At 40.6% G+C, this 16,123-nt stretch overlaps 1 protein-coding gene across 11 annotated transcripts in view; it reads left to right on the top strand.

Annotated features, from left to right (window-relative positions):
• The window catches only part of LOC139962466 (protein mono-ADP-ribosyltransferase PARP4-like), a 61,435-nt gene that overhangs the window by 19,239 nt on the left and 26,073 nt on the right, over nucleotides 1–16,123 (top strand). For all 11 annotated transcript variants that reach the window (XM_071962447.1, XM_071962443.1, XM_071962444.1 and 8 more), the window contains exons 17-32: nucleotides 609–774; nucleotides 993–1,123; nucleotides 3,442–3,660; nucleotides 4,756–4,961; nucleotides 5,439–5,520; nucleotides 6,110–6,250; nucleotides 6,766–6,952; nucleotides 7,589–7,850; nucleotides 8,691–8,790; nucleotides 9,623–9,793; nucleotides 10,262–10,342; nucleotides 11,188–11,370; nucleotides 12,183–12,326; nucleotides 13,382–13,453; nucleotides 14,490–14,546; nucleotides 15,243–15,264. In XM_071962447.1, the coding sequence (XP_071818548.1) occupies nucleotides 609–774; nucleotides 993–1,123; nucleotides 3,442–3,660; nucleotides 4,756–4,961; nucleotides 5,439–5,520; nucleotides 6,110–6,250; nucleotides 6,766–6,952; nucleotides 7,589–7,850; nucleotides 8,691–8,790; nucleotides 9,623–9,793; nucleotides 10,262–10,342; nucleotides 11,188–11,370; nucleotides 12,183–12,326; nucleotides 13,382–13,453; nucleotides 14,490–14,546; nucleotides 15,243–15,264 (2,224 nt within the window). The remainder of the gene's footprint in view (nucleotides 1–608; nucleotides 775–992; nucleotides 1,124–3,441; nucleotides 3,661–4,755; nucleotides 4,962–5,438; nucleotides 5,521–6,109; nucleotides 6,251–6,765; nucleotides 6,953–7,588; nucleotides 7,851–8,690; nucleotides 8,791–9,622; nucleotides 9,794–10,261; nucleotides 10,343–11,187; nucleotides 11,371–12,182; nucleotides 12,327–13,381; nucleotides 13,454–14,489; nucleotides 14,547–15,242; nucleotides 15,265–16,123) is intronic.

Genomic DNA, 16,123 nt, shown 5'->3' with positions numbered 1-16,123 from the left:
GAGTTTTGGCTTTTGTATAATGTTTCCACAACTGTGGGTTGAGATAAGGAGGTGGGGGTTGGTTTTGGGGGTGGGGGTGGATGTGGGGGTGTACACACGTCTTTTTCCAACACAAGGAATTAAAAGAAGTAGATCCCCAAAACTCCTCTACATGGAATTTGGATTTAATACACCACCCTTTTTAAAATCATAGATTTTGACCCTTTTCTAATATCAACTTCCTTCCAGACCAGATCATACTTCAGACTCACCAAATGTGCATTTCCTGTGTCATTCATTGGTGATGACCAGACCAGACCAGGCCATTTAGATTATTTCATGTAAACCGTCAACTTAAAATCTCATCGGCCATGCTTTTCAAACCCTAGGTTGTGAACCAAGAGAAGAAAAAAAAAAAAACGGTTTCCCAAGCGTTTACCGTGGGTAGTGGAAACCAAAGAAAATTTTGATAGGTAAGCAAAAGTTTGCCCCGCAGAATCTGACGTGTAGACCAAACCCCTCCCGGTTTTCGCAAAGTAAAGTTATATGGCTGGCCGAGGGCAGTTATTATTGTTTCTGTTTATGGATGGATTTGAAATCTCACTTGCTTTGTGCTTGTAATTTTATAGCACAACGAATACTCCGTCTACGACGTTGGCCTCCAACGGCTGAGTTACCTGATAGAGTTTGCGCAGGCAGGCGAGACGCCCCTGACTTACAACCCGTCTGTAGACAGCCGCATGGCTGCATTTGCCGTAGATCAGCTCGACGAGGGGCCGACCAGCCAAGATTTAGGTAGGTGTATATACCGAGTTACTTGAAGATTGAAAGGGGGATGAGAATTATTATGGTCTTACAATTATTAGGTTTTTTTTCCTTGGAGTGAGACCTGATTATTTTAGGTTGCAAAGTTTGTTCCCTGGATGTCTGGAAGTACATGAAGATAATATTCACTGATGGGTACGTGAAATGTTTCTAAAAAAATAAATAAGGCCTTCTTTATTTATACCTAGATGTTACTGATGTCATGGGGGTCACTGATCCACTTGACAAAGTCACACCAGGTTTGCAGACCGATTCAGGGGAACCGATTCTGCTAGAGCGGGTTTCTGTGAAGGCTAACATGATGGACCTGATTGCGCAGGTAAGTTAGTGGGTGACAAGTGGTGGGGAAGGCAGACTTTACTGTACTTCTACAGCAATGCTGTGGTGCTGCTATGGTGCTGCCACGGCACTTCTATGGGGCTGCTCTGGTGCTGCCACGGCACTGCTGTGGTACTCTCATGGCACCGCTAAGGCACTGCTACAGAACAGCCTTGGGCTTGCTAGAGCTGCTACAGTGATGCTACAGTACTGTTTCAGTGCTGCTACGGTGCTGCTTTGATGCTGCTACAATGCTGCTTCGGAACTGTTAGAACTGCTACAGTATTGTTTCAGTGCTGCTTCGGTGCTGCTATGGTGCTGCTTTGTTGCTGCTATGGCACTGCTACGGTGCTATCATGGCACTGCTATGGTGCTGCTACAATGCTTTCTCCGAATGTTAGAACTGCAACGGTACTGTTTCAGTGCTGCTACGGTGCAGCTTCAGTGCTGCCTTGGTGCTGCTACGGTGCTGCTGCTACGGTGCTGCTATGGAACTATTTAATGCTGCCAGTGTCCCAATATCGTGTTGCCAGAGAGCTGCCATAGCTCCCTCAAATGTTCCTAAGATAATGCTATAATAGCATTAGTGCTGTGCCGTTTAAACGTGTAAACGAACGAAACATCGTTTAAACGTTTAATAAAACCTTATGAACGTTTAAACGAAACTATGATATCAACTGAAAATTAAATTATTGGCAAAAATCGCATATCCATTCCCGTGTTTATTTTGTCTACTATGCAAAATAACAACACAACTTACGATCAGTCGAATCATAAACCGCGAACGTAATCCTACTTTTGTCCCCCCCCCGATGTATCCGGCGATATGAATGGCTTAAACTTGAACGCTGTTAATATCCTTTTGTGAAAACTTCCTGATTCGCGGCACAAGTTTACTTTATATCGAGCCGACAGCGGCGGCGCAGATAATCCAGTCAATGCATGTTCGATCGAAATGATTACAATCCCTGTCCATCACGTTGAACTCTCCGACCAGACAATACAGGGTCGAATACTCGACTTGGTAATATTTGTTCAAATACATGATCAAAGGAAATGTATCAATTGGAGATTGTAAAAAAAACTCTGAAAATCAGTAGAGAAATTACCAATTGTGTACGAAAAGTTGGTACACCTTTCAAATTTTACGAAAGATCCAGCAAAACACTTTTGAAAAATTCACGCGAAACTGGCAAATCGTGCTAAATGCAACTAATGTCATGTATACAAGGCTCTAGTACACCCATTTATGAATAAACCGTAAGACCACATCTGGTGTTAAGCGGGGGAAAAGGAAATTATTTTCTAGAATTTCCAAAAATACAGAAAAAATAATGTCCTACCATAGTTAAGTGTATAGCAAATAGCCTAACCAACTCGTCTGTTACGGATCTCACCTAACTACAAAAACACAACCAATTGTATTTTGCGAACTTGACGTTTTCTACAAGAACATGGAAATAATGTTAAGCATTAGTTAATCATGCCGTGTGGCCTAAAACATATTTTATTACAAGGTTTACTTTCATAAAGATGACCATAGCTTGATATCTTGTGCTGCGTGTATTAACTGTGCCTCGTGTATCATGGGGAATACTCCATGAAACGTTTCTTGGAAACGTGCCAAAAATGTTAACAAGCAGGTGTTAGACATGGGATGAGTGCGCAGTTTGTACCTGGGAAAATTCTGAGCACATATGCAGTATCCTACCGTAGTATTTAAGTTAGGTTAAACCGTACTGCAGTTGTAAACTGATGTACGTTTAGTGCGCGCTATTCATTGTTAGGCATTCTAGAAACGGGGCTTTGCCGAACGTTTTTTGTTTCATAATATCAGAGGTTCTGTAAGTTAAACTTTTTAAAGATTGTAAAACAGATTAAATCTCTTTTCATTTTTATAACAATACAGCTACTCTAACTTGTCATTTAAAATTTTCATCAGCTTCGTGACAATTTAAATTAAAAAAGTTGTCAGTATTTTGCATCCTCAACTGCAAATTTTTTTTTCGCCAGACACGCAAAAACTTCCTTTTCCTTTTCCGGGGTCTTCGCCCCACCAGGGCCCTAGGGCGGTCCCCTGGACCCCACGCCTTTATGCTCGGCGTTTTCTCGCGATTTTCGCGAACGTTTAAAATCTTAAACGAACGAAAAATCTGCCGTTTAAACGTTTAGGTCTTTAAACGAAAACTCACAGCCCTAAATAACATACATCAGAGCCACAGTATTTGATGTTATGCTTCTGCTATTTCTCTGCTACTATAGTGCATGCCATAGCTCTCTTCTCTGTAAATCTGTAATTTGAATCCTTCCTTTGATCAGGTGACGGTCTTTCAGAGGTACCGTAACTGTAACAAAACTCCCATCGAGGCCAAGTACGTCTTTCCACTGGATGACACGGCGGCAGTCTGTGGCTTTGAGGCCTTCATCGGTAACAAGCACATCGTTGGTAAAGTCAAGGAGAAGGAGGTCGCCCACAGAGAGTACCGAGAGGCGGTCAGTAAAGGTCACGGAGCGTATCTAATGGACGAAGAAGCAGCCGTAAGTTGATCAAAATATCCGTAAAGTTACACAAGGACAAAACGCTAGCCATCATCATCTTAAACTTAAATGACAGTGATGATTTGTGAAGGACAACTCCCTCGAACAGCTGAGATTAAATCTTGTTCTATTTGGGAGGTATCCTAGCTTTGAAGTTATATCTGGGAGCTGCCATTTTGAAATCTGTGATGTCATATTGCCACAACGATCTCAAATTTTTTACAATCTCTTTGTTTTTGTCTTCATATTTTCACTGTAGAGAAGTTTAACAGTTTTTGACCATGAAATCAAATGCCTCTATTAAGTCATATAACCCTGCTTCAACATTCTCAGCTTTTGCAAAACCCCTTCTCCATGACAGAAAATTAACATAACAGAAAATCATGAAAAACATTTGAAAAAAAAAAATATGGCTGGACATGTGGCTGGATGATGTCATATTTTAGACTTGATCAAGTCTCCAGCCTAGCATATATAAAAACATTAAATCTTTGATGTCTCCCAAATTTAGTAAGAACTTTCGTAGCTGTTTCGGGCAAGTCGTTCATGACAGTCATCTCCATCACAATAATAACGACAGTGAGGGTTTGTGTCTCCTTCCAGAGAAAATCCATTTTCTTGGACATTTTATAGTCAGCTATATATTACCGGCACTGAATATTAAATACCTCTGTTGTAAATTATATATTTCTATTTGTCTATATCTAAAATGAAGGCGGCCATAGCATCGTGCAGGACGTAATCTTTTGTGCCATGCGGCCTCATATAGTAGGCTCTGCTGCTGGTCCCCTGGGAGTTAACTCCATTGTTTGCTATTGGCTCAGCCTTCCTGCGAAGGAATTTGTAGTTAACGCAGCTTTTCGTTACGTTGCCCGAATAATATGTTGCGCCTAGTTTTATTAGTCATAAAACAACGTACCTTACCCTGGAATATGTCACACTTTGTGTGAATTAAGGAATTAAGGAATGTGTGCAGGTACGGAATGTGTAGGTACTGCAGCTTGTCAAGTTTCGCGGAACTAGAAACTGCAACGCCGCCCTCTGTTGATTTAGCATGAAACCATGGAAACTTTTGTTTTTAAACTCTTTCTTCAGGATGTCTTCACAGTCAGCGTGGGTAATCTGCCGCCCTCTACGGAAGTAATCATAAAGATTACTTACATCATCGAACTGAGTCTGGATGGCGACAGGATAGTCTTTAATCTGCCAGGCAGTCTGGCCTCCTGGAGGAAAAAGGGAGCCCTCGCTGAGGAAACCCAAGATGTCACATCCACACTTACAACAGGAGACGAGGATGAAATGTACGTATCTCACTGTCTTGACTCGTAAAAGGCTGAATAACAAACACATTCGTCTCATTCTGACCAGTGGTGGCAGCAGGGAGTTAAAATACATCTTAAAGTGTCATGGTAATGTTATACCAGCATGTTGGGATCACCATTAGATGTTTAATTGAACAATAACTGTCCGTTCTGTTTCTTCCGATCGTGTTAAACTAATTCAAATTGCAAAGCAAAACTGTTTTCTTCGGTATTTTTTTTTGCTTTTCCGTGCCAATCTATTCCTCTGGATACTCGGCCCCTTTAATAGACGAACTTTTTCGGACACTTGCATCTTGAACAGACTTTGAGAAAGAGACATATCTCTGTTTTATGTGAGACAATAAACAAAGCAAGATTTTACATGCCACAAATGTGGCAAACTGGATGCAAGCATTACTAGTTTTGACACTCCTGAAAAGCATTTGTCTTAATTCGATAAATTTCCTCTTTCTCCAGAAAATTTGAGCTATCGCTTTCAGTGGCGATGCCCTTTGACATCGAATCAATCTCGTGCCCGAGTCATGATTTGAAAATCAAGGTAAGTTTAACCAGATAGTCAAAGCAATCGACACCCTCTTGCAGCGCTCCCATACCCCTACTTGCACCCAATCCTTACCCCCTAACCACCCAAACCCCCAGTGATTTTCACCAATACAGTATGTTTCCTTTTATAGAAAATAGACCAATACCATAACTTAAAGTCAGCAAGTGACCCATAAAAATATCTCTCATACTGAAATTGATTTGACATCTTTTGTGAGAATTAACGTTATAAAAAAAATTTAAAAAATTATTACAGCATTACATTATGACATCAAAGATTGGTTGGATTATTTAAGTTAACTCAAATATTGAATTTCTTCCAGAAACTAATAATTTTAGTAGATTACATAGCAGAAATTTCAAAACATTTTTAAATGTACTGAAAAAGTTTCACAATGTAATCATTTTGAATTTCGACCGACTAAGCTCAATCATGTCAACGTACATGAAGTACTCCCTTATCGGATACTGTAAAAAATTAAGTATGCTGTCGTATAGTTCTCCGTTAAAAAAGGCCGATGGAACCAGGAGTATTTACTTCACGTAATTAAAATCTGAGAAGAGTTTTTATCGCGATTTTTCAGAGGACCGCAGCGAAGGCCTGCATCACGTTGGCGGACGGAGAGAACCGTCTGAGAGAAGGTTTTCAGTTATTGGTGAAACTTAACAAGATCCACCTGCCTCACATGTGGGTAGAACAAAACCCAGAAGACAATGACAGCCAGGTAACAAAATAGCCACGATATGATATTATTTTAATTTTTTGGGTGAAAAAATAATTTCTGTACCGTGTTGCCTTCCTTTTGACAATACTTCCCTTTTTTATAACGGGATGATTTTTGGCAGAGTTGCGGGCTCGAGAACGTCGTCATATTCCACGAGTGAAGAGACTTTTGAACGCTAACATATTCCATGAGTGAATAGACTTTTGATCGCTAGCAGTGTCTCTATAAGCTCTTTCAGTATTCCAGATATTCAGGCTTTAAAATACGCTAAAACCTCTGGACTGCTCCTTTAAAAATAAGGCTGAATTGATGGTGACATCGCCTCATCAATGCAGGCCTATTTGAAAATAAAATCAGACTACTCAAGCTAATTAATCTCATCGTTATTTTGGCATAAACAATTCCCCAAACTCAACCCCCCCCTGGGCCCCACTCTCCCCAATAAAATGCTTGAAAGATGGATGTTTCATTTTAAAATTTCACTGACGACGACATATTTCTCCTCCTCCTCCCAGGCGTGTATGCTGACTTTCTATCCAGAGTTTGAAGTCTCCCGAGTAAAGAACCCTGAAGTATCTGTCATCCTGGACTGCTCCAATTCCATGAAAGGGGACAGCTTTGAACATGCCAAGAAAATCTGTTTCATGATACTAGCTCTGATGCCATCAGATTTCCGGGTGAACATCGTCAAATTTGGATCAAGTGAGTGTTATTACAGATAACGATGTTTTAAGATGTGTTCGATGTGGTCTGTGAGGGAAAGGACTAGGGCGTTACCACGGGGATAATTAGCTCCTAAAAACCCTATGCCCTCTCCAATCTCCTCTCTGTTTTCCAAGACCTGGCATACAGCTTTGATTTTGGTAAACAAATGTTGGCTGACTTGTATATTCCTCCTAGCAAAAAAACTCATGTAAGATGCTGGTCGTCCCAAATAGCATCGAGAACCATGGTCAGCACTGACCGTTTTGTCCGAACTCAGACGGTACTCATGTGACATTGATGCCTCTAGCCTGCAAGTGACCGTCATAATCCCATAAAACCTGCGACAAAGATTTGCTGGTCCTTCAGGGACTAATGTGGTGTTCCGATTTTGCTTTTCCTGGAATTTGTCTGTTGTATTAAATAATACTGCTGTTCCTGTGTTAAAAACCTGCGACATATCTTTCCACTCGTGTAGAGATTTGAGCAATTTTCAATGCGATACTTGATAAATATGTTCCCTCGTCTTGAGAGCTTTGAGCTCTACCCGATTGTTTTTACAACATATCACCGTCAAAAATATAGTTTATGGTCGGTCGATAAGTCAAATTCTCTCTCCGTCCCTATCGACCACAGCTTTCAGCGAATTCTATCCGTCCTCGAAAGCCAGAGGTAAATTGAACCTGGACGACGTGAAGGATTTCCTTCGAAAGTCTGCGCCGTGTGAGGGTAACACAGATGTTTGGCGCCCTCTGTATTCCCACTACCTCCTCCAAAACCCCGAGGAGTTTGGCAACGTGTTCATAATCACCGACGGCCACATCGACCACGAAGCACAGACGCTGAAAAACATCGCCGACAATTCGGGAACCAGCAGAATCTTCACCTTCGGTGTCGGGTAAAAAGTCTTCCTTCTCCTCTTATGGGTTTTATCATTTTTCGTGTAAAAAATTTGTCCTTATTTTAAGATTTTTGTGATTTCTAATATCCCTAATCTGTGGGCAGTAAAAGGGCAAACAGATGAAAGGAAGAAGTATAATAGATTCCTGGAATCGCTAGTGATCAAACATGTATGGCTACTTGCAATTGCTGTGTTTTTAGAAGTTATAGTTTGACTTATACCTCTACTCTGAAAGTGGTGCCAAACGTGATAGGCTAATTTATGGTCAATTGCTTCTGTGAAAAAGCAACATTTGTAAGATTCTGCCAAGAGTTTAAACACACAGATACAGATTGGGCTCTCCAATCACACAAATAAAATCAAGAGAGGGTGCTCTCTTGTTGGTCCTATCCGGTCCTACTGAAACTTGACAAGAGCTGTCGCTACGAGTTTTAGTAAACGTTGGCACCGCCTCGTGTAATCGTTATAATTGCAGAAGAGATGGTTCCAAATATCGTTTTTTGTTTCCGAGACCAACAAACTACTTCAAGGAAAGTAACCCATGTTTTCTCAAAAAAGATTTTGTCGTCTGGCAAAACTGCACCTATGAGTCAATTTTCCAGCCAGCTGTTTACACAAATTCATCCATCGTGTTTGCATCACTTTGCTAGCTGCACTCTTTCATGTGATCGTGTTATTTTGATTCAGAGATTTATCACATGTTTTTAGGACCTATATTGTGACACCCTTGTCTACTTGGCTGGAGATCCCTAAATGGTTTGTGTTAAGCATATGTGATTACGCAACCACCAGGTTTAACGGATAATTTCATCTTTTGCATTCCCATTCTTACGCCAGCTCTGATAGTAACAAGCACATGTTAAAGGCAATGGCGCGTAGCGGCAACGGAGCGTTTGAATTCTTCGACGGGAAGACAAAGTCAACGTGGACGAAAAAAGTAAGTTTGAAGCAACTAACCGTTTTGGTTCCTTTTCATCTTCCAATTTTTCCTGCAGTTTTTCCACCAGATTGACACATTTTTCATGCATGGAACCATTGTGAAGGCAGTCTATGGAATACTTACTCTTGTCTGAAAAACATTAAGAAGAAGGCGAGGTTTGAAGTTACCGTGCCAACCGGAAATGTATTTTGTTCATTCCAAGATTTGAAATCCAGATTTTGAGCTTAGGCTTACTGTTGATATTTATATCTGTCAGCTCTGATCACAGAAAGCTCTGATCTGATCACAAATCTGATCACAATCTGATCACAGCTCTGATCACAAAAGTGTCTGATCACAGAATGGAGAAGCCTGTGTAAATGGAACCCTGCAGTAGCTGTGAAGTCCCCTCGCTGCAAGGCTGAATCAATACGATAGAAATGGGAAGTTACATATCTGCGGACCAGCAGTGCCTAGTTGTACTGGTTCTACTTTTCATTGAAAACATGTTGTGCTTTTCTCGTCACACTTAAAGATGTTAGGGAGGAAATATTTAGTTGTTCGTTCCAGCCGCTAGATTTCTCGAGGGCAGGTTTTCCGACTATGTTTCGTAATAATCATCGAGGAGCTCCAGGGTAACACTTAAATTAACAACTTGACTTTGAAATGTTTGTCTTAATTTGTTTGGAATGGACACTTGACCGGTTGATATGCAGCAATAAAAAAAATTCAAATCTTGATAAAATAATTGTGAAAAAGAAAATGGTTAGGTGAGTTCACTCTCTGGGTTGCCTTTAGGACTGTTATGTTAGGATGTGTTTTAAAAATGAAAAATTTTACTGATTTTCAGGTGGGAAACCAGTTAAAGAAAGCCAGCCAGCCATCCGTCTCCTCGCTGAGCATCAGATGGCATCAGTACGACCACAATGCCAAACCGGCTAGACAAGCTCCTCGTATACTGGGAGCGCTCTTCAATGGATCAAGACTGGTCGTGTATGGATTTGTGCAGCACTGCCTGACGGTAAGGAACCCATCTCACCTCCTAAACGTTCACATTATTGAGCACTAGAAGATTTGATTGAATTTCTGTGTTTATACATTTGAAACATAATTTTAGAACTAAGAAGGTAAAAAAGTTTTTGGCAAATAGGCATGTGAAATTTAAATTGAAGGGAGGGAAGGGCAGGGAAAGATTCTATACTTAATGAAAAACATATGAAATTGTAGTCAATTGATATATGACAGTAAACCCAGTAATTTAATGTCTGGTTCTATTTGACCACTTTGGATGCTTAAAAGACATTTCAGAAGGCTGCCATATTGTTTTCAAGAATTGCGAAAAAAGCGAAGCATTCTCTGATATCGATATCAACTTTGTGCGTTCTGTAGATATTTGCCATGTAAATAATTTTGTTTCGCAGATTTTGGCCATCGTCAGTATTGTTGTGAGAATGTAGCTTTTCAATGTTTATTTTTTCTACTCCCGAAGGCGACTTTGAAAGCTGTAATCGATGGCCAAGAATTGTCCACGATCGTCTCTACCAGTAAACTGTCCATTACGAAGGGATTGGTAAGAATGAAAGAAATATTATGAAATATTCTGTTAGGAGACTATCATATCATATCAGTAAGTTTTGTGTGTCCTTCATATGATGACAACATACTGTAGACTTTTTGTTTTGTTTTTGGTGATCTTCTAGCTCTCAGCTACAGTATGTGTGAAAACTATAGCCTGATAGTCCTTGAATTTAAATGTTTGCCTTAGTTTCACATTGCACGTTCCAAACAGGACATGGATTTTATTATGTTTTTTTATGATGTAAACTGTGTACAATGTGAAACAACGGAATTTGCTAAATGCAAAGTTGGGGGTTTGGGGGGGGGGAGGTTCTACAAAGCAAACTCCAAAGACATGCACCTTACATAAGGTCTTACAAAATTGGATTCTGTAGGAGCCTCTGATAGGTGGTACCGATGGTTCCATAAAGTTACAGAGGAGTGAAAATTATATCACACCATTTCTAGGGGGTATGTGGGTAGGGGAGGGGATGGGTGCAGGGGGAGGGGTGGGGTGGTTGGTGGGGGAGGAGAAAGGTGCCTGTGAAAGATATAGCAGGAAGGTTGCTGATTGGAAGGTAAAGCTGTTGAAAAAAAGGAATGTAGGGCAGCGATCCATTTTGCTGGTACCTCTCCTTGACCATTCTCATTTTCACGTTCCCCTTTTCCAATTTTCTCTTCCCCTTTTTTTCCATACTTCTCTTTCTTCTATTTAAACTCACCCACCTAGCCCTGGCAGTCTAACTTTAATATCCTTCAGACTGTTTGACACCCAATTTTAAGTCTTAAAGATCTCAAGTTAAAATGATTTAAAGACACAGAAGTCTGATGAATTTTTTTCTACGAACCCTGTTTTAGATCCTTCACCGACTAACGGCAAGAGCTCTGATCCGTGACTGGGAGGATGGCATGTTGGATACAGACCGAATCAAAGAGCAGTTATCCCGAGAAGATGAGAAAGCCTCCATTATCGAATTAAGCAAGCGATTTGGCATCATCACAAGTTTGACGAGCTTTGTCGCCGTCGAGGAAAGGGAAAAGGTAACAAATTGTCATCCACGGAAATAGTCGCAAAGATTCCGATCTTTGTCGTGTCAATCTTCCAGTTTTATCGAAATGAGTCGATGAAAAGTCTGACAAACATGTCAAACAGCAGCATAAAATTGAAATGCTTTAATTCTCGATAAATGCTGCATATTTGAATTTGAAAGAATACAACAGAGACACGTTAAAAACAAGCTAAAACAGTTTTTTTTTTTAAATATTTAATTTGCTATTAAAATTAAAAGAGCAGTTTTATACAGTGTGATGTGCATCATGAATTGGCAGTGTTTAATATCAAATAGACCAGAAAATGTGCAAAGCTCCGTCAAGGCAGCATCCAATACTTCATGTATAGCTTTTAAGGGTTGTACCCTTCAGTTACATTCAAAGATTAAACAATGTGGAGCTTAATGTTTAGGATGCAAAACAAATAACCATGTAAAATGACAAAGCTATGGCATAAAATTCCAGTATTGTTATGAGTAAATATCCGGGCACAAATGAAAGATCACCACAAGGAACATGGCAACTTTGGTCGGGCAATTTTAAAAGTAATCAACGAAATGGTGGGAGGCATCGAAGCAGTTTTTCGAGCATTTGAAATGGGACATTATTCCTTCTTTTCCAAAAGGGTAGGAAAGTATGTACAGAAATAACAGAAAAACATATGAGGGGGCCGGGGACGGGGAACGGGGAGAGAAAGGTTGATTTTATAGACTGTGTGAAATTGGTTTGGTTTTGATGGTTTATTTGATGGGATGCAAACTGCTGCTTTTAAGAATTTTGCCTTTTCTTTACCATGTTCAAAGAATGAAGTTCAAGAGCAGCAGAACATGGAGGGAAAACTCACCGAGCTTTTGAAACAAGAAGATGTGGACATTTTGCCATACATGGACTGGCAGATAACGCAAGAAAAAACACTCGATGGACAATGGGTGGACATGGAAAGACTGGTAAGTTTATTACAGGTTAATAGAAATGTAACAAGCTAGAAAATACCCAGTAATTTGATGTTTGTAGCCCTCGTAGCCAACATGAATGTATACAAAATTTTTATGGTACCTTTGATCTCCGACAAGAAACGTTGTCTCAATAAATGACCTTTTTTATATCGTGGGAACGATCACATTCAGTGATGACTTTGCGTGTGAAAATTTTCGAGTATTCGTAGACCGGTCAAAAGTTAGAGAAAGAAGGTTTGAAAATCCTTTTGGTGGTTGGAAAAGCTGCAGTGGCAGAACGGAACTCACCAATAGTTCAGATGGGCCTGTGTAAAGTGGAATATGCTAGATCGATCTAGCCTAGCACTCTTTCGTAAAGTAATTAAAATTCATCTAAGAAAAAGCTACATTTTTGAAAATAAAATTGATTTAAATAGTGCTTCTAAGTATCACCATTTTACATCTAGGCACCTTAGGCACTTGAAATTTTTCCAAAGGGACCCCTCCCCCATATCTGTTACGCAATAAATGTCCCTGATTCCAGTCAGGCAAATATGGTCACCTTAATCTACACCATCAATGAACTCACTGGTGCTGTGGCCAATGTGGGTACAAGCACTGGCCTTTGAAGCAATGAGGCTTGGCAATCGGGAGGTTTCGGGTTTGATCCCCGGCTGGTTTATAGTAAGGTGGGTTTCTCATCCAAGAGCAATCTACGGTTTTCCCATCTGAAATGATTTTCGAAATTGAAAAGATTCCAAATGTGATTTAAAGTGTTGAAGTAGAAGCCCAGCTGGACGTGAAAGTTGTAATCCATAAGCCCTTTCGGGCTTCTTCCCATATTCGTGGCCGTTTAAGCGTCGTAAAAATAACTGCTCGATAACGCCAACTTGTGGACATTTGTTTACACATGAGATGCTGAACTCCCTAGACTAGGTTGCTTAATTTCTCTGCTTGAGGGAGTCAGCTCCTGTAAATATACTTTATTGACATCTGTGGTTGAACATGGCACATTAAGGCTCTTTATTAATCTCATTCCCCCCTTCTCTCTCCTAATTTTATGCAAGTCTGCATCACGGGAACAAGAAGATGACGAGGATAGCTCTGACAGTGATGGCAGCGATTGGAGTTTTCTTGAGGTAAGAGGCCCACCACAGTTTTGCTTTACCAGTTACTAAGAAAAGAGCCCAGGTTTGGTTTGCAAGCTGCAGCAGCTCAAAAATCACTGGCTGCAGTAACATGCATCCAGACTGTATGATACTGCAGCCAGGCTGCATGATACTGCAGCCAGACTACATGGTACTGCAGCCAGACTGCATGATGCTGCAGCCAGATTGTATGATGCTGCAGCCAGACTGCATGGTACTGCAGCCAGATTGTATGATGCTGCAGCCAGACTGCATGATGCTGCAGCCAGACTGCATGGTACTGCAGCCAGATTGTATGATGCTGCAGCCAGACTGCATGATGCTGCAGCCAGATTGTATGATGCTGCAGCCAGATTGTATGATGCTGCAGCCAGATTGTATGATGCTGCAGCCAGATTGTATGATGCTGCAGCCAGATTGTATGATGCTGCAGCCAGACTGCATGATGCTGCAGCCAGACTGCATGGTACTGCAGCCAGATTGTATGATGCTGCAGCCAGACTGCATGATGCTGCAGCCAGACTGCATGATGCTGCAGCCAGATTGTATGATGCTGCAGCCAGATTGTATGATGCTGCAGCCAGACTGCATTGTACTGCTTCCAGGGTGCATGATACTGCAGCCAGGCTGCATGATACAGCAGCCAGGCTGCATGATACTGCAGCCAGGCTGCATGATGCTGAAGCCAGGCTGCATGGTACTGAAGCCAGGCTGCACTATGCTGAAGCCAGGCTGCATGATACTGCAGCCAGGCTGCATGGTACTGAAGCCAGGCTGCATGATATTGCAGCCAGACTGCATGATGCTGCAGCCAGGTCGTATGATTTATAGCACCTAAATGCAACAATGTTAGAGTCGGCTGTTGGAAATATGACCCGTAATGCACACCTCCTATAGTATTTGCACTGTTCAATGTCCATGTGGACACAAAAGTTTGGGAAATATACCTTTATTGAGCTTGCATGGAATGGACGTACCGTAAACACCAAGAAACTTCACTGCTTTTGTTTTCCTTTCTCTGTGACAGGATATGCTAGATGAGTTGAATGCCAGTACTAATCTTTCAAGTCCTTCTATCAAGTCCGTAAGTAAAAAATTGTGATTTTAATTGTATGTGGTCTGGAGCCAATTTGTCCGCTAACGAATGCGAATGACATAGTATTGTTCTCAATATACATCTATCACACACATACGGCTATGCTCTTGCGAGATGATGTGGTCTGGCTTACGGAATGAGGTATATCTGTGAATACCTAGATGAGCTTTGACTCTGGGAATCCTTTTGGGACTGATCTGCCGAAGGTAAGAATATAACCTGGGACCTTCGTGTCATGAAACACCAAGTCTGTACCACTTAGCCACAGGTGATTCTACCGGTTTGAATGCGCATGATAGGCTTTCTTTAACTGTCAATGAAGAGTATATTTATATCCAAATGTTACAATTGTACAGAGTGTATCCTAGATGCTTTTGAATCTGACAGTGCATGTTCACAGAATCACCATTTTCTAGAGGCAAGCCAAATTGTATTTATGAAATGGATGTGTAGCAAGTACATACGGACTATCTAGTATATATGCTATCATGGTAGTTTTAGTTTATATATGTATAAATTAGGAAAGGGACACAAAAACTGACTGGCAAATTCCTGCTTTTTTAGCAGATTTTTTTTTTTTTTTTTCTTCGATTTTTAAAAGAATGTTTAAGAAAAGTAACGTACCAAGAGATATAATGCCCTTTGCTCAATTTTCAAATAATCCGGATCAAATTTTCTCTTCAGGAATCTGACGACGATGAAAGCGGTAAGACATATTATTATATTATATGTAATCGGAATTGATAGCTTGCAAGCATTTAGTGCGGGGCTGTTGAAAATTCATTTCCCGTAGCATATGCTACTTTTTCTACTAGGTGAATCTGGCACTGGTTTTACTTGTAGTTCAAGTTTCCGCACCATATGTGGCCGCACCATATTATCAATAGTGGCGTAAAATATGAAATATAGTCACGGCAGTCAAGCAAAGTACAGAAACATTCATGGAGTTTACCCTGCCCATTAATAATTATTGACAAGTATAAATGTTGACAAAATATATTTATAGACGGTAGTGTAAAGAAAAGAGAAGAAAACATGATAGCAGTTTGAAAACCAATAAGGTGTCGAGAGATAAGCGCATATGAAAATCAGGACAGTTTAAGCTCGAGCACGGTATACTCCAGAGACTCATGGTAAACTTGTCGAGAGATTAGCACATAAAATCAGGACAGTTTGAGCTGGAGTACCGTAATACCCAGAGACTCATGGTAAACTTGTCGAGAGATTAGCGTATATTAAAATCAGGACAGTTTAAGCTGGAGTACCGTTATACCCAGAGACTCATGGTAAACTTGTCGAGAGATTGGCACATAAAATCAGGACAGTTTGAGCTGGAGTACTGTAATACCCAGAGACTCATGGTAAACTTGTCGAGAGATTAGCACATAAAATCAGGACAGTTTGAGCTGGAGTACTGTAATACCCAGAGACTCATGGTAAATCTGGGATATTTCGCAGCTTAATAGCAAGGTCTTTGACGATATTGATATACTGATCCAAATTTTGCCAAAATTTGTTGTTTTTTTTTCAATTTCTCGTCCAAATTTTTCTTTCCCTTTTCCTTT

Source organism: Apostichopus japonicus, chromosome 21 (genome assembly GCF_037975245.1).
Source record: "Apostichopus japonicus isolate 1M-3 chromosome 21, ASM3797524v1, whole genome shotgun sequence".
Classification (NCBI taxonomy): Eukaryota; Metazoa; Echinodermata; class Holothuroidea; order Aspidochirotida; family Stichopodidae; genus Apostichopus; species Apostichopus japonicus.
The sequence above is the reverse complement of the archived record's forward strand: the minus strand, read 5'-3'. Positions and strand labels throughout refer to the sequence as shown.